The sequence below is a fragment of the Pelophylax lessonae genome (genome assembly GCF_965119305.1).
Source record: "Pelophylax lessonae genome assembly, chromosome: 7".
NCBI lineage: Eukaryota > Metazoa > Chordata > Amphibia > Anura > Ranidae > Pelophylax > Pelophylax lessonae.
Window position 1 is genome coordinate 47,699,455 of NC_138774.1, and position 24,259 is coordinate 47,723,713.

Consider the following 24,259-nt stretch of genomic DNA (forward strand, 5'->3'; position numbering starts at 1 on the left):
TTGTTTATATGATCAAAAAAATCACACAGGTGATCAAATACCACCAAAAGAAAGCTCTGTTTGTGGGAAAAAAAGGACGTCAAATTAGTTTAGGTACAGCGTCGCACGACTGCGCAATTGTCAGTAAAAGTCACGCAGTGCTGAATCACAAAATAGGGCCTGGTCAGGAAGGGAGTAAAATCTTCCGGGGCTTAAGTGGTTAAAGAGGTGATCCAGCCTCCCCCTCCAAAAATTAAAAGTCAGCAGCTACACTTGCTGTACACATACTGTAGCTGCTGACTTTTAATATTAGGACACTTACCTGTCCTGGAGTCCAGCGATGTCGACAACGAAGCCGATGTTTCCATCGGCTGTTGGGTGCTGCCGCCACCATTGCCGGTAAGAGAACCCAGCAGTGAAGCCTTGCGGCTTCACGGGCGGGTCCCTACTGCGCATTCGTGCTGCGCATTCAGATTGGCTCAGCGGCGTAATACTACAATCGCGTAGTAGTGCGCATGAATACCACGCAAGCACGCCACGCCGCGGCCATCTTGGTACACCTCTGATGCCTGTTTGATCTGCTCGCATGTGAGTTTTACTATGTTTTACCTTTAATCATTGTTTGAACTACTACACTATTGGAGTCCTTTTATCTTTGGAGGTTTGCCTACCCATCTGTGTGTACTGGATTGTTCTGACACTGGGAGAAGGAGGTGACCTGGCCTGACCATCGTTCCTGTGGTAGCTGACTATGATCCATACATTACATGCACATTTGACCGCTCTATAACTGGAGGCCCAAATGCTTCTGGTAAGCAGCCTATTCACCTAGAGCACAGTGGTGAAGTGTTTTCCTCATCCATCACGACACTTGGTGTGGGAATTTTTCTATCTCTCTAAAGACTTTGTAATCAGATTATATGTTACCATCCCCACCTTCTGAGGACTGTGTAATTGGACTACTGTTATTATAATTTTTTGGCACTGCACCCTCTCTTGTTTTTATTCCTTTGGGTTGCAGTCATATCCATTGGTGCTAGCAGCCTGACCTATACATATTTTCACTATTACCGAGCGCAGATATTTTTCTTTTATTCAAAAGTATATATTAACCAAAGACCCATTGTCAAAGGGGATCTAGCAAAAGAAGGAAGTCTACTTATTCTTTATGAAAAATTGTGTAAATTCCGCACTAGGATATCTAAGGGATATAAAGATTTTCTTATATTCATAAGCATTTTCCACTAATCCCACAACCTCACCCACATTGGGCGCAAGCTGCTTTTTCCATTTCTGCATAAGCGTTGTGCGTGCTGCAAATATTATGAGCATAAGAATAGCTCTCAAAGAAAGTAGGATGCTCTCCAGGTGAACACCTAATATGGCACCCCCAGTTGAAGTCAGGAAGTGACGAAACACGTCGGGGCGTGGCCAGACGACGCACCCAATCGCGGATCACGGCAGCGAAGGACTTCTGGGACTACCCGATCTGGCGTGGAGCCACATCAGATTCGGAGTGGAGGACCCGAACCTGCCATATATATGAGATAAGCTTTTACTAATTTTATCACAAGTGAGTGCAATGTATGCTGTGCTTTTATCTTAATAAACTTGTATCAGACGTACTGCACTAGTGGAGATATTTTTTCTTTTCCACGTACATGGGAGAAATAGAGGGAGAGTCACTGAACCGATCTTGGAATTAACCCTTGCTGATATCTGCTTACGTGGGGATCTATCATATACATGCGAGGTGTGCTCATTTATGAGAGTAAGTGAGCATCGTGATCTGGTGAGTGGCCATTTCTTACTGCCCCCCTGCACTTGGTGGTGGATTAGCGGTGACCCTTCCAGACTACACGAATGATTTGCGTTTTTGTAAATTGTGGAAGATTTGGAGTCTAAAGGGACTGATATTCATTTATACCGTCTTCAATAAGCTTGTGGGACTATTCTCCAAATGCTGGGAGGATTACATCACTAACCAGACTTGCATTTTGGGGGATCTCTATGGTTTATTTTAAGAGACTTTTTTACATTGTTTCAAGCGCTACTATTATTCTTTTCTAACTAATATGGCCTGTTCTACTGTGAGTCTTATGAATATCCCAAGCATTTGATAGATTCGTCTAGAGACTCCGTTCCAGATGCTGCGTACATGGGGAGAAAACCAAGGCAATTGACTTAGCATGCCTACCTGTTGACATCCTCTCCAATAGAGATTTGAATTGTCCTGTAAACATTTTGACAGTATGGATGGAGAATAATTCCATCCAAGGTGAATATTTTGGGCCGTTTCCCAAGATGTGGAACATTTGGGAAAAAAAAAGTTGTTACGTATAGCTTTCTGTCACTGCTGATCTGTGACACCATTATTTTTGAATCCCATGCAACAGATTCAACAGGCTTTTTTCTGTGTATGGCATGGGTCTGCAACCTCTTGCCACATGACTATATGTGGTACACCCTTCCCCTTTTGCTGCAGTGTTTGTGGGTAAAGCTACAGTGAGCTCAAGAGTGGGCTATGTTGAAACCTTTGAGCTCTCTGTTCTGTATTTTAATAGGCTCCAATATAGATGAGAATATTGTATATGAAATCGGATAGTCCTACAGCTAACTAAACATAGTTAAAGCCAGGAAAAAATGTAAAGCCATTCAGCAGTTTGGCTGTGTATCTTTAAAGGGACTTAACTGCTTTACTGGAATATACTTTGAAAATTAAAATCCAATTCCAGCTAAAATATTTGTCTTTAGATTTGGACTGATTAAGTAAATGTTAAAGCTATGGGGGTATGTTTGATCTCTAGAGAGCTAATAAGTATGGGTGCCTCCGTCCCTGTATATCATTCGGGGGTTTTTTGGTGCCTCAGGCCAAAGGGTGGGACTTTAAGGGCCAGTGATCATATACACAAGTTATTCATAAAATCAAACAATAGTTTATTCTATAATTTTAAACATAGATTCAAAAGAAGAGCTTGATATAAATAGTGTTGATACGTGTTGGGTTAAAGACACAAGGTGCAAAAAGTAGGAAAGAAGGTTCGGAATATTTCCATGACAATTGTGAATCTGGTGACTTAGTCTGGATAATGTCTCTGTTTTTCCATGCTTGAAGCTTGGAAAGGTTTTCACAGAGGTCACCCGATAAGTATCCGACGCGTTTCGGCTAATCTTGTAGCCTTTCTCAAGGATTTTATCACCAGGTCTATAAAAGTAGTGATAGGTATATCAGTCGTTATTTGTTGATATTATATTCAGTAGAATAATAATCTAAAGTTTACATAGCATAAATACATTTGTATGTATTCTATGTAAACTTTACATTTGTATGTATTCTATGTAAACTTTAGATTATTAATCTACTGAATATAATATCAACACATAATGACTGATATACCTATCACTACTTTTGTAGCCTTTCTCAAGGATTTTATCACCAGGTCTATAAAAGTAGTGATAGGTATACCAGTCATTATTTGTAGATATTATATTCAGTAGATTAATAATCTAAAGTTTACATAGAATACATACAAATGTAAAGTTTACATAGAATACATATAAATGTATTTATTCTATGTAAACTATAGATTACAATTCTACTGAATATAATATCAACAAATAATGACTGATATACCTACTTTTAAAGACCTGGTGATAAAATCCTTGAGAAAGGCTACAAGATTAGCCGAAACGCGTCGGATACTTATCGGATGACCTCTGTAAAAAACCTTTCCAAGCTTCAAGCATGGAAAAACAGAGACATTATCCAGACTAAGTCACCAGATTCACAATTGTCACGGAAATATTCCGAACCTTCTTTCCTACTTTTGCACCTTGGGTCTTTAACCCAACACGTATCAACACTATTTATATCAAGCTCTTCTTTTGAATCTATGTTTAAAATTATCGAATAAACTATTGTTTGATTTTATGAATAACTTATGTATATGATCACTGGCCCTTAAAGTCCCACCCTTTGGCCTGAGGCACCAAAAAACCCCCGAAGGAAGTAAATGTTAAAGATAAACTCTGGGGGAAAAAAAACTGTTCTCGCATATTTGCTATGTAATAAAAAATGCCTCTAATGATGGATATGCTATATATGGATCCTGCTGTGTTAGGTGATACTATTCGTTCCATTGATCTCTGACACTACTGTACGTGCCAAATTTTCAGTGCTGAGACTGACAGTTCTGGCTCCCTCTCTGTTGTCCTTTCCCCCTCGTCCATTCACAAAATACAAGAACTTCTGGAAATGGATGAAGGGAGATCCTTATGTTCATCCACTCTCCCCTCCCCTTGTCCTTTTAAAGAATGCAGTGTACTTTGTGAAAATAATACAAGACATGTTATGAGTGGATGACTAAAGAGGAATGACATCAAACAATGCTCTTCTTCATTATATAAGAGCTGGAACTGTCAATCTTAGGTGTCACTTACATGGCTATATGGGCCATGATATGGCAAATATCACGTGGAAAATTACATCTGTGCAATTACCTGAAGTTAGGGAAAGATGATAATCTCTGGGCACAAGTGTATTCAGAGTCTTGCCGTGTTTGTATTCCATATCAGAGTACGAAATATCTTCTCTTTTTTTGGAACCGCGTATAACAGAATGATAGCTACCCATAGTTCTGAAAAGGAGACAGATAATGTGTGGCACAGATGCTTATATATAGTATTGCTGATTTCTCCATATAAAGAAAAGTTGAATACTTAGCTTCGTCCGGACCCACTGGGTGTGAGTCACTGCGGAGGAACAAGTACACGGGTGGTAGTCCTGCGCCCCCTTGTGCCTGGGAATAGAATAACACATTGGTGGGTACAGTTTTACTAGGCCCAAATCTTGCAATTATAAACTCTTTAACCACTTGCCGACTGCCTAACGCCGATCTACGTCGGCAGTCAGCCCCTCACAGGCAAAGTGACGTAGGGCTACGTCACTAGCTTGTGAGGGTCTAGGGAGCGAGCGCGCGCCCCCGGAGGCGCGCTCCCGCGTGGTCACGGACCCCCCCCCGCGCGTGTGACCAGCGGACCCGATGTCCGCCGGTCACTCGGCGATCGGCGGGGGAGAGGGAGAAAGTCAGGCGGCTTGTGTAAACAAGCCACCTGTCATTCTCCTCGGTGTAAAAACACTGATCACACGGATCTACTATGTAGATCCGTTGATCAGTGTCCTTACAGCTCAAGCCACAGCCAATCACAGTAGAAAGCACGCCCCTAGGGACACACACAGCCCCTCCCTCCCAAATAAAGTTAACCCCTTCACTACCAGTGTATTTTTACAGTAACAGTGCATATGTATAGCACTGATTACTGTAGAAATGTCACTGGTAACCCCAAAAGTGTCAAAAATGTCAGTCAAGGGTCCGATCTGTCCGCCCCAATGTCGCAGTACTGCAAAAAAAATCACAGATCGCAGCCATTACACGTTAAAAAAAAAACAACAAAAATGACAAAAATCTTTCCCTTTGTTAGTAAACGCGATAACTTTTGCGCAAACCAATCAAAATACGCTTTTTGCGATTTTATTTACCAAACATAGGTAGCATAAAACAAATTGGCCGAAAATGTTAAAAAATTTAGATTTTTACATTTTTTTGGGGGGGAATTTCATATAAAAAAATGTGAAAAATATTGCTATTTTTGCAAAATTGACGCTCTTTTTTTGTTTATAGCGCATGATCAAAAAATCGCACAGGTGATCAAATACCACCAAAAGAAAGCTCTGTTTGTGGGAAAAAAAGGACGCCAAATTTGTTTAGGTACAGCGTCGCACGACTGCGCAATTGTCCGTTAAAGTCACACAGTGCCGAATCGCAAAATACCCCCTGGTCGGAATGGGGGTAAAATCTTCCGGGGCCTAAGTGGCTAGAACACAAGTTTCAAGCTAGAAAGTCATGGGGGCTCTCATGCGTTCACTAAAGTGAAAAAATAAATAGCTAACAGACGTCAAACACCAATTACACAAACCCTGGGCTAATAAAATGAAATAAACAAATGTAAGGTGCTGCGCTGTTAAAGTAATAACGTGCATAAAGTGCTATATTAATCAATCTATGCAAAAACACTGATTAGTACAGGGATAATACATATAGAATCCGGAAAAAATACTGCATAAAAATATACTATGTATGGTGCAAAAGAAATACACAAAGCCAAAATGCCATACTGTGAATCAAATAACACAATACTGTGACACATATAATAAATTATATGGGTGCAAACAAAAAGTCTTTCATATGACATCAATCACAGCCTGTCCCTTCACCATGTGATAAACGCTAATAAATGTGTGGTGACTCCAAAAATGAATCTTCAATATGGTGACACCCCACTGCTCACAGGCCGCTCACCTTACTGCTGTATGGTAACAGGATTGGATAATTTACTTTTCGGTGTAAATCCTTTCCTCTCAGCACCTCTAGGGGTAAATATATCCTCTTCCTTTAATCTTTAAACTCTGTAATATTTGTGGATAAAAGATGAAGCTCCAAAGCGCATTACCGTTCATAAAATTTATTAGTGCAGTAGCAACTCGGTACTCACTTTTAAAAACAACTTTTAACCACTTTAACACTGCTCACTGTGCTGCTACTGCGGCACAGTGGCTCGTTATCGTCTGGCGACGTAGACCTACGTCACCAGACACTCCCCTCTCTCGGAGGCTCCCTCCCACTGTTTTCAGTCACAGCGGGAGTCTGGCCAGGAGAGGAGCGGTGGTGATCACCGCTGCTCTTTCCTGATCATCGGGGATCGAGTGTGGAGATCCGCCCGCTTGTGTAAACAAAGCAGGCGGATCTCCTAAGTGACAGGCAGGGACAGATTACAGGGTTCAGCATAGCTGAACATGCGATCTGTCCTTGTGTCACACAGTCCCCTCCCCCCACACATGTCAGTAAGCACCAGGCATACATTAACCCCTTGATCACCAATAAAAGTTAACCCCTTCCCTGCCAGTGCCATTTTTACAGTAACAGTGCATATTTATAGCACTGATTACTGCAGTAATGTCACTGGTACCCCCAAAAGTGTCAAAAATGTCAGTCAAGGGTCCGATCTGTCCGCCGCAATGTCACAGTCCCACAAAAAGAATCGCAGATCGCCGCCATTACTAGTTTAAAAAAAAACAATAAAAATGACATAAATTTCCCGTAGTTGGTAGCTGCGATAACTTTTGCGCAAACCAATCAAAATACGCTTATTGCGATTTTTTTTACCAAACATATGTAGCAGAAAACAAATTGGCCTAAAATGTTAAAAAATTTTGATTTTTACATTTTTTTGGGGGGGAATTTCATATAAAAAAATGTGAAAAATATTGTTATTTTTTCAAAATTGTTGCTCTTTTTTTGTTTATAGCGCAAAAAGTAAAAATCGCACAGGTGATCAAATACCACCAAAAGAAAGCTCTATTTGTGGGGGGGAAAAAAATGTCAATTTAATTTGGGTACAGTGTTGCACGACCACGCAATTGTCCGTTAAAATAACGCAGTGCTGAATCGCAAAATATGGCCTGGTCAGGAATGGGGTAAAATCTTCCGGTCTTAAAGCGGTAAAAATACGCTCATTGAGAATTTTTTTGTCAAAGACATGTAGCTAAATACATTTTGGCCTAAATATATGACAAAAATGTAATATATTGGCTATTTTTTAACTATCAAAGCAGAAAAATATTGTTATTTTTCCAAAATTGTCGCATTTTTTAATTAATATCGCAAAAAATAAAAATCGCAGAGGTGATCAAATACCACCAAAAGAAAGCTCTGGTTGTGGGAAAAAAAGGACGTAAATTTCGTTTGGGTACGGCGTTGCATGACCGCGCAATTGTCAGTTAAATTTGCACAGTGCCAAATCGCAAAAAGTGGCCCAGACGTAAGACAGCAAAATCCTCCGGTGGTAAAGTGGTTAAAAACAACTGGCAGTCAATACATCCACAAGCGCCAAGCTCATAAACACGTTATTTCCGGTATCCTCTGCCCTACGCGTTACGTCACGCCCATGTGACCTCATCAGGAATAACAGAGGACATGTAAGCTGTGAAGATTCATTTTTGGAGTCACCACACATTTATTAATGTTTATCACATGGTGAAGGGACATGCGATTGATGTCATATGAAAGACTTTTTGTTTGTACTCATATAATTTATTATATATGTCACTGTTTCATTTTTTGATTCACAGTATGGTATTTTGGCTTTGTGTATTTTTTTTTTTGAACCATACATAGTATGTTTATATGCAGTATTTGTTCCGGATTCTATATGTATTATCCCTGTACTAATCAGTGTTTTCACATAGATTGATTAATATAGCACTTTATGCACGTTATCACTTTAACAGCGCAGCACCTTATCTTTGTTTATTACAAGTTTCAAGCTCCTTCGCCCTGGATAACCTCTGCAGTCCAGGTTTTCCACTGGTTCCCTCTACACATATTTCAGGGATACCAATGTCCCATAAACCCAGGCATAGCCTATAAGTGATACCATCCACACCTTTACCCCCTCCACATCAGAGTGGATGCCACAGCTTTCAATCCTTGCTGCGCGAACAGTTGATGAATACCTGTTACACTGTCCTTTTAATTCCAGCACAAAATAAAGAGTGTTCACTTGGGTTCAGATAGATAGATATAATATATTGTCATTGCAATTGAAAACTCACAACAAATTATTTAAAAAAAAAGGAAAAAAATTTTTTTTTTTAAAGCAACACTTCATATACATATTCATAAACTACATACAAAAATAGCATAATATCTGTTAGAAATAGCAACATTCAAATTATCCCTAACCATATATTACCTAGATTGAGTGAAACTCCCATTTCCTTGGACCCCTTCTATTCTTGATCTATCTACACCTCCCTGGGTCAGCTGATAGCCTCCCATAGCTTCCCATACCATTTCTATGCTGATGATACCCCCACAGCTATTACCTTTGTATCAATTGACCCTCCCTCTTAGATTGTAAGCTCTAATGAGCAGGGCCCTGTGATTCCTCTTGTACCAAGTGTACTGTAATTGTAATGCCTGCCTTCATGTTGTTAAGTACTGCATAAACTGTTGGCGCTATATAAATTCTGTTTAATAATATAATAATAATCTAGATCCAGCAATGCTGCAGCAGTGTCTCGGCCATTCGGGACTCTCCCTCCTAATTGACTGAGACATCAGCGCAGTGCCATTGCTCCCACTGCTATCATTCAAAGTCAGTCAGCCAATGAGAAGAGAAAGGGGCGGGGAGGAGCGGGCTGGGCGGCTCGGCTCAGGTGCCCCCATAACAAGCTGCTTGCTGTGGTGGCACTCAACAGGAGGGAGGGGCCAGGAGCACCAATAAGGGACCCGAGAAGAGGAGGATTGGGGCTGCTCTGTGCAAAACCATTTCACTAAAAAAAAAAGTTTACAATCACTTTAAATAGCAAATATTATGACATAAGGGTAAACTGTCTCCCTAGCATCTACTTTGCTCATCCCACAGGGCAGTTCACAAGGCGGTTCTAATCAATAGTGGTGCAGCAAGAAAAAGGCCCATTTTAAAAGGGGAATCCCAGCTGCCACTACACAGTTCACACTCCTGACTCCTTCCTCCAGAGGGAGATTCGCAATGAAGACCCTTTGGCACCACCCACCTGTCCCTAAATATCCCATTATTGGAGCCAATGACACAGAGGTTGGTTGCATGGAACCCGAGGGACAGAACTAAACCTTAGGGGCTTAATACTCTCCAACATGCAGGTCAGGAGTTCTTAGCTCACAACTGGACAATTAGCATACAGCAGTAATATTTATAATACCAACATGACTGGGGGAGGGGAACAAGGCAGTGTGGAGTTAATTGGTTAAAAAAAGGAAAGTGTTGGCACTTACTTGGTTAGTCAGAAGAAGTAGGGCTAATGGGTAGGAGAATGGGTGTGTAGTCTGTTGAAAGGAATAAGGAGGATCCAGTTAAGGGTCTGAAGTCAAAGTTTAAGCGTCCGTCTAGCTTTCACCTGCGACACCTGCAAGAGAAACATAGGATAATGAGTGTGCCGGAGCTCCTCTTAACAAAGCATAGGGCTGCAACTGACGTGTATGTCTCAGTCTGATATTGGCCACAAGTGGTTGGTCAGGTTCACCCACAATCAGGGCCTGCTCTGGTACGTGCTCGAGGTCTAGGTCTCTGGAACTCCCCAGTAAAGACATTTCAGGCCTGTCCTCTTTGTGGGGTTTCGGGCCTCGAGCAGTCTGTTGAGTACCACCACAATGTTCTTTGCTTGTGTTCTCCTTCTATTTTAGTGGGGTCAGGGGACATAGGTCAGGGGGTTTCTGGGTCTGAAGGTACCATTTTGGAGGCCATGCCAAGCTGCTCTGTTTTTGAGGTGGGCATGCTAGGCACAGTAGATATGGATAATTTAATAGGGGGCTCATCGGTGTACATGAAGTGTTGATGGGGTTGCAAGACCTGCTGTGCAAGATAGAAATGGCTCCGATGGGAGACTCTTAACCAGTAGCACCATTGGCACAAATTAAGTTGGCTGTGGTGCCAGCCCATGAGGTTATCATTCCTTCTGTGGCACACATAATCTCAGCAGGTACTTAAACAGAGCAGCAATTGGAGAAGGTTACGGCTAGTTCAGAGAAGGCTTAAGAAGAGGACAAGGATGCGAACAAAATGCGTTTGGCGAATTCAGCAAAATGTGAGGTTTAGTTTGTTTTGAAGGAAATCTTGGAGTCCAGAGGTACACAAAAAGATATGGAAGGGTGAGTATGTGGAAATAATTGCCCTACTCCCGCTGAAGAAGTTCAATCTAGATAGGGTTAAGTCAGAAAAGAGCAAAAAGTGGACGAGGAGAAGAGGGGATACCGATGTATCCCATGCACTTTTGCCAACATTTGTTTGCAGGCATTTGCAATTTCCATGAGGGTAATTGGATTAAAAAGCCCAAAAGAACTGTGCAGCCCTATCAGATCAGGTACTAGGAACTTCCGATGATCTGTCCCCCCCCCCCCCTCCGGTGACACATTTCGCACCTTTCAGGGTGGGAATGGGTACTTGTTTTTGACAGGTACCCTTCGCCACTTCTGGGAGACAGCCTCACCGCGCCGTCCCTCTGAGGTTCGGCCCCCTTCCTCCTTCCCCCGCCGCTGGGCCAATTATAAAGTGCAGTGCACTTTGTGCATGTACAGTAGGGAATCGGCTGTGAAGCCAAAAGGCATCACTGCCAGTTTCCCGCTTTATGAATGGTGGCGGCAGCACCTGACAGTGATCCGAAAATCGGCTGGGGTGCTGACATCGCGGGCTCCCTGGACAGGTAAGTGTCTTTTTATTAAAAGTCAGCTACAGTATTTGTAGCTGCTGACTTTTATTTTTTTTCCCCAGGCAGAACTCCTCTTTAACTACATGACGCCCCTGCTATAGCCGAAAGACGGCTACAGCACGGACCTAAATTGCCTGGAGGGAGTACATTGACGTCCTTCCGTGCACAAGCGGCCTGCCTGCTCCCTGCGGAGCGGCCCAGCTCGCTCTGTTATCAGCGAGTCCATGAGACTCGCCTGATCACAGATCGGAGTAAGGGGGCAGTCCCACACTCTTACTACATGATCAGCTGTCAGCCAATGACCAGTGCCACCTATCAGTGCCAATCAGTGCCCCATCATAAGTGTCACCTACCAGTGCCTATCATTGCCAATCAGTGCCACCTATTAGTGCTCAACAGTGCCCATGAGTGCTGCCTATTAGTGCCCTTCAGCACCCCCTACCAGTGCCTTTCAGTGCCACCCATCAGTGCCACCTTATCAGTGTTGCCTTATCAGTGCCACCTTTTCTGTGTCACCTATCAGTGCCCAACAGTGCAGCCTATCAGTGCCCATCAGTGTAGCCTATCAGTGCCCATCAGTGCAGCCTCATCAGTGCCCATCAGTGCCGCCCCATCAGCGCACATCAATGAAGGAGAAAAATTACCAGTTGCAAAATTTTACAACAAACTATAAAAACTGTTTTTTTTTCTTCAAAATTTTTGGTCTTTTTTTGTTTGTTCAGCAAAAAATAAAACCCCCAGTAGTGATTAAATACCACCAAAAGAAAGCTCTATTTGTAAAAATTATAAAAATTTTATTTGGGTGCAGTGTTGCACGACATGTGCAATTGTCATTTGTCATGCAATTGTCATTCAAAGTGCGACAGCGCTGAAAGCTGAAAATTGGCCTGGGCAGGAGGGGGGTTTAAGTGCCCAGTAGGCAAGTGGTTAATCCTACTTCATACAGTTCAGAGTTACAGCAAAACTCTGTATATGAAAAAGGCCAGACATCATACATGGTGAATACTAACAGTCTTTCTTTAGTTTTCAGCTGATAATCTGAGAGACCGGAATTACCAGTCCTGGGGCTTTAAAATGAGGAAACTGCTAACGTGGGAGAGTTCATTGAAGTGTACATAAGAGCTCAAATCAAACACACCAACACATGAGTGGATGTTTACATAAAAAATGTCAAAGTACGAGATTTCTGTGTACAGATGAGGCCTCCCTTAAATACATCCTGAGGATTGACATATGGGGACTCTGCATATCCCCTCTGTTCAAGCGTTTGTGGCCATTCCATTAGGTTGGATGGCCATTCATTTTTGATAAGCAGTAACTTCATGTGCCCTTCTCTCACGGATGACCCCCTTCCATTCAAGGTGTGAACATTCTGGACACTATCCATCTGCTGGGACTTGTGGCTCCTTCATAGTGTGCTGCACCTATTGATTTGGCTATTTCATTTAAGGAATTATATGGACTTTATTGGTGCTGTTCCTTCTACTTACTGGTTAAGCCTTTAGGTCCTTTATATCATAAATTTTCCCCCTTTTTTTTGCCTTCTTTTTACGTATGGAATGTATTTGAGGTTTTGTCACTTTATTGCATCAGGTTTTTTATGTTAGCACTGCACGTTTTTTGCTATATATGTTTTGGATTTTTCTATAGGTCTATGCATGCAGCTTGCACTCTTTTTTTTTTTTTGTCACTTACTATTGCTCATTTCACATAGCGCAGAAATTTACCCTGGAAAGGTAGGAAGGAAGGAGCACCCCTGTACAAAATAATGTGGATTTGAAAGTAAGTTAAAAGGTATTTATTGGTAATATATTAACCACTTACGGACCGCCCACCGCGCATTTACGTCGGTACTTTGACGTTAAATACCGGGGTTATGGCAGCAGATAGCTGCCATAACACCGGTATATTTTTAAGTAGCGGGCGGTCCGCTTTAACATAAGGGTGGTGCCAGTGGCATATTCACCGGGGGATCACCTTTATGGGCGGCGGGAGTGGTGCATCCCCCCGGTCATTTTCTCTGAGTCGTCAGTAGCGGGGAAAACTTTCCGGTCCGCTCTCCTCTCAGGCAGGAAGTCGAGTGAGGGCAAGATGGCCCCCACTCGACTCTATGACCTTGGAGGACCGGAGTGACGTCATACGTCGCTTCCTAGCAACGGTCTTAAAGAGCCCATTTTTTTTCATCATGAAAAAAAATACTTTTTTTTTCTTTTTTAGTGTAGATGTGAGATATGAGGTGTGAGGTCTTTTTGACCCCAGATCACACATTAAAGAGGTCCTGTCATGCTTATTTCTATTACAAGGGATGTTTATATTCCTTGTAACAGGAATACAAGTGATCAAAACAATTTTGTTTAACCACCTCCCACCCGGCCACTGTACATATAGGGCCGGGTGGGAGTCTCGTCCTTCTGATCGGACGTTCCCGAACGTCCTTCAGAAGGAGCGAGATCGCGCCGCCGCGGGCACGCGCAACGGCGCGATCTCGATGTGCCTGTGCCTCGGACACAGAGCAACAAGTTTTGGCAGGAGGGCCCTGTGATTGGCCCTCCTGATCACATGACGGCTGTGTCCAATCACAGGCATCATGTAATGTAAACACAGCCGTTGTAATGGCTTTGATCTCTATCTACTTCTCCTCACACAGATCCTGTCAGTGAGGAGAAGAAGATAATCTGTGCTGCAGCCAGGGGGGATCAGTGAGTTTTTTCTAATTACTCACTGATCACAGGGAGGGTCTGTGCTGGTAATCAGAACATTAATTACAGTGTTCAGCCCGGGGGGGGGGGGGTGCCACCAGGGATGCCCACCAGGGATGCCCACCATGGCCACCAGGGATGGCAATCAGGGCTCAGAGAGCCTGCCAGTGGTGCCCTACCTATCAGTGCTGCCCACCAATGCCATCTATCAGTGCTGCCCACCAGTGCCCATTATTGCCCACCAGTGCTGACTATCAGTGGCCATCAGTGCCGCCCATCACTGCCGCCCATCAGTGCTGTCCATCAGTGCTGCCCATCAGTGCCCATCAGTGCTGCCGATCAGTGCCCATCAGCGCTGCCTATCAGTGCCCACCAATGCTGCATATCAGTGCTATCTATCAGTGCCCATCAGTGCTGCATATCAGTGCCACCCCATCAGTGCCACCCCATCAGTGTCTCCTCATCAGTGCCTGTCAGTGCGGCATCATCAGTGCTCATCAGTGCAGGAAAAAACTTATCTATTTACAAAATTTTATAACCTAAACAAAAAAAAACTTTTTTTTTTTTCAAACTTTTCGGTCTTTTTTTATTTGTGCACCAAAAATGAAAAAACCTTGCGGTGGTCAAATACGACCGAAAGAAAGCTCTATTTTTGGGGAAAAAAATGACACAAATTTGGTTTAGGTACAGTGTTGCATGACTGCGCAATTGTCATTCAAAATGCAACAGCGCTAAAAGCTGAAAATTGGTCTGGGAAGGAAGGGGGTTTAAGTGCCCGGTATTGAGGTAGTTAAAAGAAAAGTGTAAACATAAAAAATAAAAGATAAAATAAATAGGAAAAAAAAATAAAAATTAAAGCGCCCCGTCCCTGTTAGCTCGCGCGCAGAAGCGAACGCATACGCAAGTCCCGCCCACATATGTAAACGGTGTTCAAACCACACATGTGAGGTATCACCGCAATCGTTAGAGCAGAAGCAATAATTTGAGCCCTTGATCTCCTCTGTAATTCAAAACTGGTAGCCTATAGAAATGTTTAAAATGTCGCCTATGGGGATTTTTAATTACCAATGTTTGTCGCCATTCCACCAGGGTGCGCAATTTTGAAGCATGACATGTTGGGTATCTATTTACTCGGCATAACATTATCTTTCACATTATAGAAAAAATTGGGCTAACTTTTACTGTTTTCTTATTTTTTAATTTAAAAATTGTATTTTTTTCCAAACAAATTACGTTTGTAAGACCGCTGCACAAATACGGTAAAAAATATTGCAATGATCTCCATTTAATTCTCTAGGGTCTCTGCTAATAATAAATATATAATGTTTGGGGGTTCTAAGCCAACATGTTTCAGGGAAAAGGACTCCCCCTTCTTCAGGGCTGCCGCTGCAATACTATTTCAATTGGAAAAAATTTCCAAGCCGGATATATATTTACAATGTATCAGAGGGCAGACTGACAGAATGACAGCTGTGGTTACAGGTGCAGCAATGAGGTATTGCATGTCTCTTCTGATAAACAGTCTACCTGTTCGCAGTGTTAATTATGTTGACAAAAATATTTTCATCTACTAAATTAACACTACTTTAGTAAAATACTAAAATACGACTAAAGCTAAAACAATTTAGATGACTATAATACGACTAAAACTAAAATGGCATTTTAGTCAAAAGACTGTGACTGGGGCTCCATTCACACCTATGCATGTTGCTTTTGAGCTTTTATGCAATGCTTTTTGCGTGTTTTACCGCATTTTTACCACAATTTTGCTGTGATTTGCGTTCTTTTTATGCTTTTTGTTTAGGCAAATTTGTTGTTGGGCAGATTTAGAAATGCAAATTGCGGCAAAATCACACCAAAATTGTGGCAAAAACGCACTACATGCTTTTCTGCAGCCTCTTCAATGAAGTGTATTAAACAAAAAAAGCAGTGTTTGCGTTTAAAAAAGTCCCTGACCCTTTTCAAAAACGTAGAACAAAAATGCATTGATATGAACATATTCCATAGGAAACCATGTTAAAAACAATGTCCTGCGTTTTTACAAAAAGCATTAAAAAACGCATTGGTGTGAACCGAGCCTTAAATGAAATCTAAATTTGACGTCTAAATTAACACTGCACCAATATGAATAAGTAGGGGGGTATTTTTCCTAATATTTAATGTTGGTAATATGAAATGGCATATTAGCTAATAGAGTTTACAGTTTTGTTTGGGGGGCGTTTATACTTTAAGGTTGAACTTCAGTTTGTCAAAAAGCAACATTTTTGTTTGTTTATGAAACGTGGTTTTATTTATAAAAACGTTATATATCACAACCGATAAGAGCCCATTCACACTAGCGCGACTTGTGAGGCGACTTGTGTCGCCCCAGGTCGCCCCAGATCGCTTGACATAACAACAGCAATGTTAATCAATCAGTGCCGTCTTAATTGGCACTACTGAAGTCGCTCCGACTTCAGAAAAGGGTCCTGTTCTACTTTGAGGCGACCTGTGATGAGGCGGCACTGATACGTGGCACTGATACGTGGCACTGGTGGACACTGATTCGTGGCACTGATACGTGGCACTGGTGGACACTCATTCGTGGCACTGATATGTGGCACTGGTGGACACTGATTTGTGGCACTGATACATGGCACTGATACGTGCCACTGGTGGACACTGATACGTGGCACTGATATGTGGCACTGGTGGACACTGATTTGTGGCACTGATACGTGGCACTGATACGTGGTACTGGTGGACACTGATTCGTGGCACTGATATGTGGCACTGGTGGACACTGATTCGTGGCACTGGTGGGCAGTGGCACTGGTGGACACATACGTGGCACTGGTGGGCAGTGGCATTGGTGGACACTGATACGTGGCACTGGTGGGCAGTGGCACTGGTGGACACATACGTGGCACTGGTGGGCAGTGGCACTGGTGGACACTGATACGTGGCACTGGTGGGCAGTGGCACTGGTGGACACATACGTGGCACTGGTGGGCAGTGGCACTGGTGGACACATACGTGGCACTGGTGGGCAGTGGCACTGGTGGACACTGATACGTGGCACTGGTGGGCAATGAGGAAATGAGTAAAAAAAAACAGAAAAGGGGAATTAAGTCACAACACATCATATTCTGATTGGCCAAACACAAAGTCGTCTGTCATATAAGTCGCGCAAAATAATTCACAAGTCGCGCTGAAGTCGAGGTAAAGTCGCGGTAAAGTCGCGGTAAAAGTCGCTCCGACATTGGGCGACTTATGGTCGCGGCAGTGTGAACCGGCTCTAAATCTGTCTGTAGTGCATGTTCAAACTTTATTGCCATTAATAATAACATATTTGATTTTTACTCCAAGAGTATAAAATGAGTTTGGCAATTCCAGAGAAATGCTTAAAAAATGCATTACAATTTAACTAAACCCACTAGATTTTAGTTTACTGAAATGTACTGGGGATTTTAGTTGACTAAAATACAACTACAACTAAAACAATTAAGATGACTAAAATCAGGGCTTATTTTTCAGATTGGGCAGTGGAGGGGAGTTGCATGCAAAGGTTTAGAGCTGAAGAGGGGTGGAAGTGAGATGTGGATGGGGGGTGCAGTGGTAAGCAACTGTGGAAGAAGGCTGAACTCTGCAGTGTGTATGCAGCGCACCCCTGAACTCTGCACTGTGTATGCAGCGCACCCCTGAACTCTGCACTGTGTATGCAGCGCACCCCTGAACTCTGCACTGTGTATGCAGCAAACCCCTGAACTCTGCAGTGTGTATGCATTGCACCCCTGAACTCTGCAGTGTGTATTCAGCGCACCCCTGAACTCTGCACTGTGTATGCAGCGCACCCCTGAACTCTGCACTGTGTATGCAGCGCACCCCTGAACTCTGCACTGTGTATGCAGCGCACCCCTGAACTCTGCACTGTGTATGCAGCACACCCCTGAACTCTGCAGTGTGTATGCAGCACACCCCTGAACTCTGCACTGTGTATGCAGCACACCCCTGAACTCTGCACTGTGTATGCAGCACACCCCTGAACTCTGCACTGTGTATGCAGGACACCCCTAAACTCTGCACTGTGTATGCAACACACCCCTGAACTCTGCACTGTGTATGCAGCACACCCCAGAACCATGCACTGTGTATGCAGCACACCCCTGAACTCTGCATTGTGTATGCAGCGCACCCCTGAACTCTGCACTGTGTATGCAGCACACCCCTGAACCCTGCACTGTGTATGCAGCACACCCCTGAACTCTGCACTGTGTATGCAGTGCACCCCTGAACTCTGCACTGTGTATGCAGCGCACCCCTGAACTCTGCACTGTGTATGCAGCACACCCCTGAACTCTGCACTGTGTATGCAGCGCACTCCTGAACTCTGTACTGTGTATGCAGCGCACTCCTGAACTCTGTACTGTGTATGCAGCACACTCCTGAACTCTGCACTGTGTATGCAGCACACCCCTGAACTCTGCACTGTGTATGCAGCGCACCCCTGAACCCAGAACTCTGTGAAATTTGACCACACCCACTGTTTAATGCAGTTTGAAAGGGGGGGGGGGGTTGGGGCATCGTGGTTGAGTTCCTGCACCTATTTTCTGAGAAAAAAAAGCCCTAACTAAAATACAACTAAAACTAAATTGAAATTTGACGTTAAAATTAACATTGCCTGTTGATAAGCTTTGTAATTCCACTATAACGCTGGTAGGGCTGCTTACAATGATCACATTTTATTAATTTATGTAAAACCTTTATCCTAAAAGAAATTAAAAAAAAAACTGCCTTCTCCCCAGACTGACAATGCTGCTTTCCAAAGGTGTCTCCATTGCTCTTCAGAGAAGAGACTCCCTAGGACAGGAGGGGTGTTAGTGGTCGGATGACCAGGTGAAAATAAAGGAAAAAAAGCCTAAAAAAAGAAAACTCTAATGTAGCCACCACATTGGTAAGCTGCAATCTATTACATTTTGCAGTAAAAGTTGCCCATATAGTTCCTCCTCAAGTCTTTAACAATGCAGAGGGAGTAGAGGAACGGAGCAGCACAGGCAAGCAATTCTTACACCGACAGAGAACTTTATTGATCAAAACAGGTTCTTATTGCCTGTCTGATCAGTGTCCCCCCCCCCCCCCCTATCTGCCACCACATTAGATCAAGCAATCTATAGCATACAATTAATTGTCATCTCACCTCTAGTATGGATGTCTATCTCTGGTTGGCAGCTGAGAGTGGACTGATGAGGAAGAGAAAAAGACAGAGGTAGTAACACCCCAGCTGGACTTTGTCTTCCCTACGCCTACGTATGATAAGGTATAAAGTGAATACGTGCACGAACCTTCTAGAACTGCTTAAAGAAAACAGGAAATGTCTGTGCGTGTATGTTATAAGAAAGGAACTACATTTATTGTGCAATGATTTTCTCTGAATGTTATATCTGCAGGTTACATTCTATTGTAGATTACATTTTATGGGCTTGTTTACCGCACAAAGACTGCCACGCCTAAATCTGCCACGTCCCTGTATCCTGCCAGAACATTCTCTCCCTCTCTAAAACTATCACAAGCATTAAGTGTCGGTTCACATATATGCGATGACAGACATCACATGTGATTCGGAGCGCACTGCTCTGCAAATCCCATGCGATGTCTGTGAGATGCAAATTAAGCCATACAGAATGTATGGCTGAATTCACATCGCATTCGGACACAACTCGTACAGAACCCTTTATTGGGTCCGCATCAGAATCGGATCGCATGGGTGTTCACACCTATGCAATCCAATTCATGTCTGAACTGACAGTTCGCACTGTGATATGGGAACTGATCTGAGGGAGTTGTTAACTTTGTATTGACACCCCCAGCGATTCGCATATGGCAGTGTGAACTGCCTGCAAGTTAAATGTGATGCGGGTACCCGCAGTGGATTCGCAGGGTTCTCACATCGCATATATGTGAACCGGGACTTAACCACTTTAGTTCTGCTCACATTGCTGCTACTGCAGCAAAGTGGCTCGTTATCGTCCAGCGGCGTAGTACTACGCCGCTGGACTCCTCTCCTTGTGGGCGGCGCGCGCGCGCCGCCGGAGGCTCGCTCCTGCTGTATTCAGTCACAGCGGGAGTCGGGCCAGGGAAGGAGCAGCGGCGATCGCCGCTGCTCTTCCCTGATCGTCGGGGAATCAAGTGTGGAGATCCGCCCGCTTGTGTAAACAAAGCGGGCGGATCTCCTAAGTGACAGGGAGTGACAGATTGCAGTGTTCAGCATAGCTGAACCTGCGATCTGTGCCTGTGTCACATAGTCCCCTCCCCCCACACACGTTAGTAAGCACCAGGCATACATTAACCCCTCCCTCTCCAATAAAATTAACCCCTTCCCTGCCAGTGTCATTTTTACAGTAACAGTGCATATTTATAGCACTGATTACTGTAGTAATGTCACTGATACCCCCAAAAGTGTCAAAAATGTCGCAGTCCTGCAAAAAAAAATCGCAGATCGCCGCCATTACTCGTTACAAAAAAAAAACACCAAAAATGACAGAAATCTTTCCCTTAGTTAGTAAACACAATAACTTTTGCGCAAACCAATCAAAATACACTTATTGCGATTTTTTCCCCTAAAAATATGTAGCAGAAAACAAATTGGCCAAAAATTTTAAAAAATTTCCCTCTGTTGTCTTCATTGATTTAAATCGATAATGATTAAAAAAATTTAGATTTTTACATTTTTTTGGGGAGGAATTTCATATAAAATAACGTGAAAAATATTGTTATTTTTGCAAAAATTACGCTCTTTTTTTGTTTATAGCACAAAAAGTAAAAATCGCACAGGTGATCAAATACCACCAAAAGAAAGCTCTGTTTGTGGGAAAAAAAGGACGTAAATTTTGTTTGGGTACGGTGTCGCATGACCGCGCAATTGTCAGTTAAAGTCGCACAGTGCCGAATCGCAAAAAGTGGCCTGGACGTAAGACAGCAAAATATTCCGGTGGTAAAGTGGTTAAGTGTTACTAAACCCAGGAGCCTGCATTCACTATATCTGGTCTCCCACAGTACACAGAACATGGAATTGCAATTATTTTAGTAAATATAAACTGCTAAATACTTTTTCTCATCAGAAGTATATAGCAGTTTTGTGACTTCTATCTGTTCCTGGTGAAGCTTGTAGGAGGAGTTTTCATACTGCACTGAGCTGTCTTATGAGGCTGCAGGACCCCTGACCCTCTGCCTGGACAGTGCTGATTGGCTCTGTGCTGATCACATGCACTCTCCCAAAGAAAAAAAAAAACTCTCTAGCAATACACACCAAACTGAGCATGTGCAGCCTGACTCCAAAGTCTCTGTCTTACCTGGACCTGTTTTGGAGTCAGTGGAAGAAGGGGAGAATCAGAGAAGACAGGATCAAACAGCCTTTATACACAGTGCAGAGGATTAACCCTTTAGGCTCCACAGTGAGTATAACAAGCTTGCTTTACTGCATATCCAGACTGATTTTACTGTTGTGGGTTTAGTAACACTTTAACTCAAAATGCAGTAAAGTAAATATTACAAGAAAATAACCACTTTACCCGGGTTCACATCATATAATGTCGGGGACTTGAAGTGGGGATATCTGAATGACGGTTGCAGCTGCAGGCGTTATCCAAATATCATTATTTTCAGCTGGCGATTCACTGCACAGTAAAAACAATCATAGTGGCTGTTTAACCGCTTGATTGTTTTTACAGGTGGTGGGCCTCCTGCTGCCCTCTGGTGCCCCTCCGGTCCCACCCGTGCAATCGGCATGCCAGAGAATCAACCTGCCGGTGGCGGAAGTCTACTATAGAGCTGACCGAGGACCAGATGGTTCCCAGTCATCTCTATGACTCATGAATGCCGGAAGTGACGTCATGACGTCACTTCCGGTGCCGATAGATGTAAACACTGCCGGGTTTTTTTCTCAGAAAGCCTGAGATTTTTTTTTTTAATAATTTCAGGCTTTCCAGCCAAGAGGAGATATGTGGAGTCTTATAGACCCCAGATTTCTCCATAAAGAGGACCTGTCATGCCCTAGTTGTATTACAAGGGATGTTTACATTCCTTGTAATAGGAATAAAAGTGATCAAAAGTAAAAAAAATGAAAGGGAAAGTGTAAAAACAAAAAATAAAAATAAAAAAACAAAAAAACTTTAATAGAAGCGAGCGCATATGATCAAACCAAACCACATATGTAAGGTATCCCCTCGAACGTTAGAATGAGAGCAATATTTCTAGTACTAGACTTCCTCTGTAATTCTAAAATGGTAACTTGTAGAAAATGTTAAAGCGTAGCCTATGGATATTTTTAAGTACCGAAGTTTGGGGCCATTCCACTATTGTGCGCAATTGTAAAGTGTGACATGTTAGGTATCTATTTACTCGGCGTAGCATCATATTTCACATTTTACAAAAAAATTGGGCTAACTTTAATGTTTTGTTTTTTTAATTCATGAAAGTGTTTTTTTCCCCAAAAAATTGAAAAATTGCTGCGCAAATACCGTGTGACATAAAAAAGTTGCAACGACTGCCATTTTATTTCCTAGGATCTCTGCAATATATATATATATATATATATATATATATATATATTGTTTGGGGGTCCTGAGTATATTTCTAGCAAAAAAATTATGATTTATACATGTAGGACAGAAGTGTCAGAATTGGCTTGGGATAAATAAACAGTCTCTCAAAATATTCTTAAACAAATATAAAATTCCTTCAAATCCAGGACAATTGGATGCCTAAAATCTGACTTTATTTTCCTGCAGACTTTTGAGAAAATCAGTGAGCCAATCACACAAGCAGCAAATTACATTTTGCAATGGCTCCAGGTTGCCAAATAGGGGGAGGCTTACTAAAACAGGTACACACAGAAAATGGCGCACCTCTGCATGGTAACCAATCAGCTTCTAACTTCAGCTTGTTCAATTAAGCTTGGCCAATAAAACCTGAAAGCTGATTGGGTACTATGCACAGCTGCACCAGGTTCCCCCAATGTGGCAACCTGGAGGTGTCCAAAAATGTAATTTCCTGCTTGTGTGATTGGCTCACTGATTTTGCCAAAAGTTTTCACTAAGATACAAGTCAGATTTTAGGCATCCTTTGCAACAAAAATATAATTTTTGGTGAGCTGCTTTTAAAAGGTTGGCCACATCTAAAGGGCTGCAGACCCTGCAACTTTCCTCATTAGAAGTGAGCCCTGTAAATTCATCACCTGAATAATAATGAAAAAGTCACTCCCATTCAGAATCACCCTTTCAGTGACCACAATAACAGCCCCCAACAGTTGTGTCAATAGAGGTGTCAGTACAACCCTCTGTATTGGTGGTCAGTGCCAGTGAAAGGTAAGTATTTGGTAGGCTTGCAATCTATTTTTCAGGAAATCTTTTATTACTATGTTTTTCCACCTCCTTGTACTGTCCTCTGTGAGCTCCTGATCCTCTCCTTCCCCTATCACTTCTATTTGTTTGTAATGAGCAGATCACATTAGTTAATTATGTGCACTGCTCTTTGCACCCCTCACATGCCATAGTCCATAGTCTCTACTGGGAGCGAGCAAGAGAGGTTAGCACCATTCCTACATACAGTGGGACCATGCAGAATGAACATAGCCACCCTTTTATAGGACGCCAGATCACAGCAACAATATGTAGGTGGGGTGCAGTGTGATGCTGCAGCAAAAACACACACAGTTGCAGTGAACTGAAAAGACTTGTATTGAAACAATGCAAAGACAGTTCACAAATCACCCAGTGGAAAGGTAACTCAGCGGGGAACACTCGCAGGTCCGACAGTGTGCAGAGAGCCAGTTTCAGGCAAATGAACAGTGTCTGTAGAGAGGGGAAGAATGCGGCCTGGCGGTTTCGTGCCCAAGCAGGCAGATGCCCAGAGAAGCAGTGAACGCTATGCTTTCCCACCACATCAGGATACTTACCTGTCCATACAAATGTGTGCCAAACCTGAGAGCCAGGACCTTTAAAAAGGCTCTGCCTGACCCAAGATGGCTGCAGGAGTCACATGGGATGACAGCATCCAATAGGATAGCTCCCCCAATGACCCAGGAAACCATAGAGGAACCATGTTCCTCCTGACTGGCTCTCCAACTGCAATGCTACTGCAGTGGAGAAAGTAGACTGCACCTGCCTACAAACAGAAAGGACTTTTCTGAGTTTAGAACACATACATGAATAGAATACATTTCTTTAAACCAGAGATTTTAAAGTAAATGGACAGTGTTAAATTCGATGTAAACCCTGACTGAATGACATTGTTTGCTTGA

The 24,259-nt window shown here is 42.9% G+C and overlaps 1 protein-coding gene across 1 annotated transcript in view; it reads right to left on the reverse strand.

Moving 5' to 3' along the window:
- LOC309560455 (uncharacterized protein) overlaps positions 1 to 4,612 on the reverse strand; it is a gene marked incomplete at both ends in the record, with an annotated part of 203,085 nt that extends 198,473 nt beyond the window's left edge. Inside the window, one exon of the mRNA XM_082264089.1 lies at positions 4,480 to 4,612. Within this exon, the coding sequence (XP_082120215.1) occupies positions 4,480 to 4,612 (133 nt within the window). The remainder of the gene's footprint in view (positions 1 to 4,479) is intronic.
- Between the last annotated feature and the right edge of the window lie 19,647 nt (positions 4,613 to 24,259).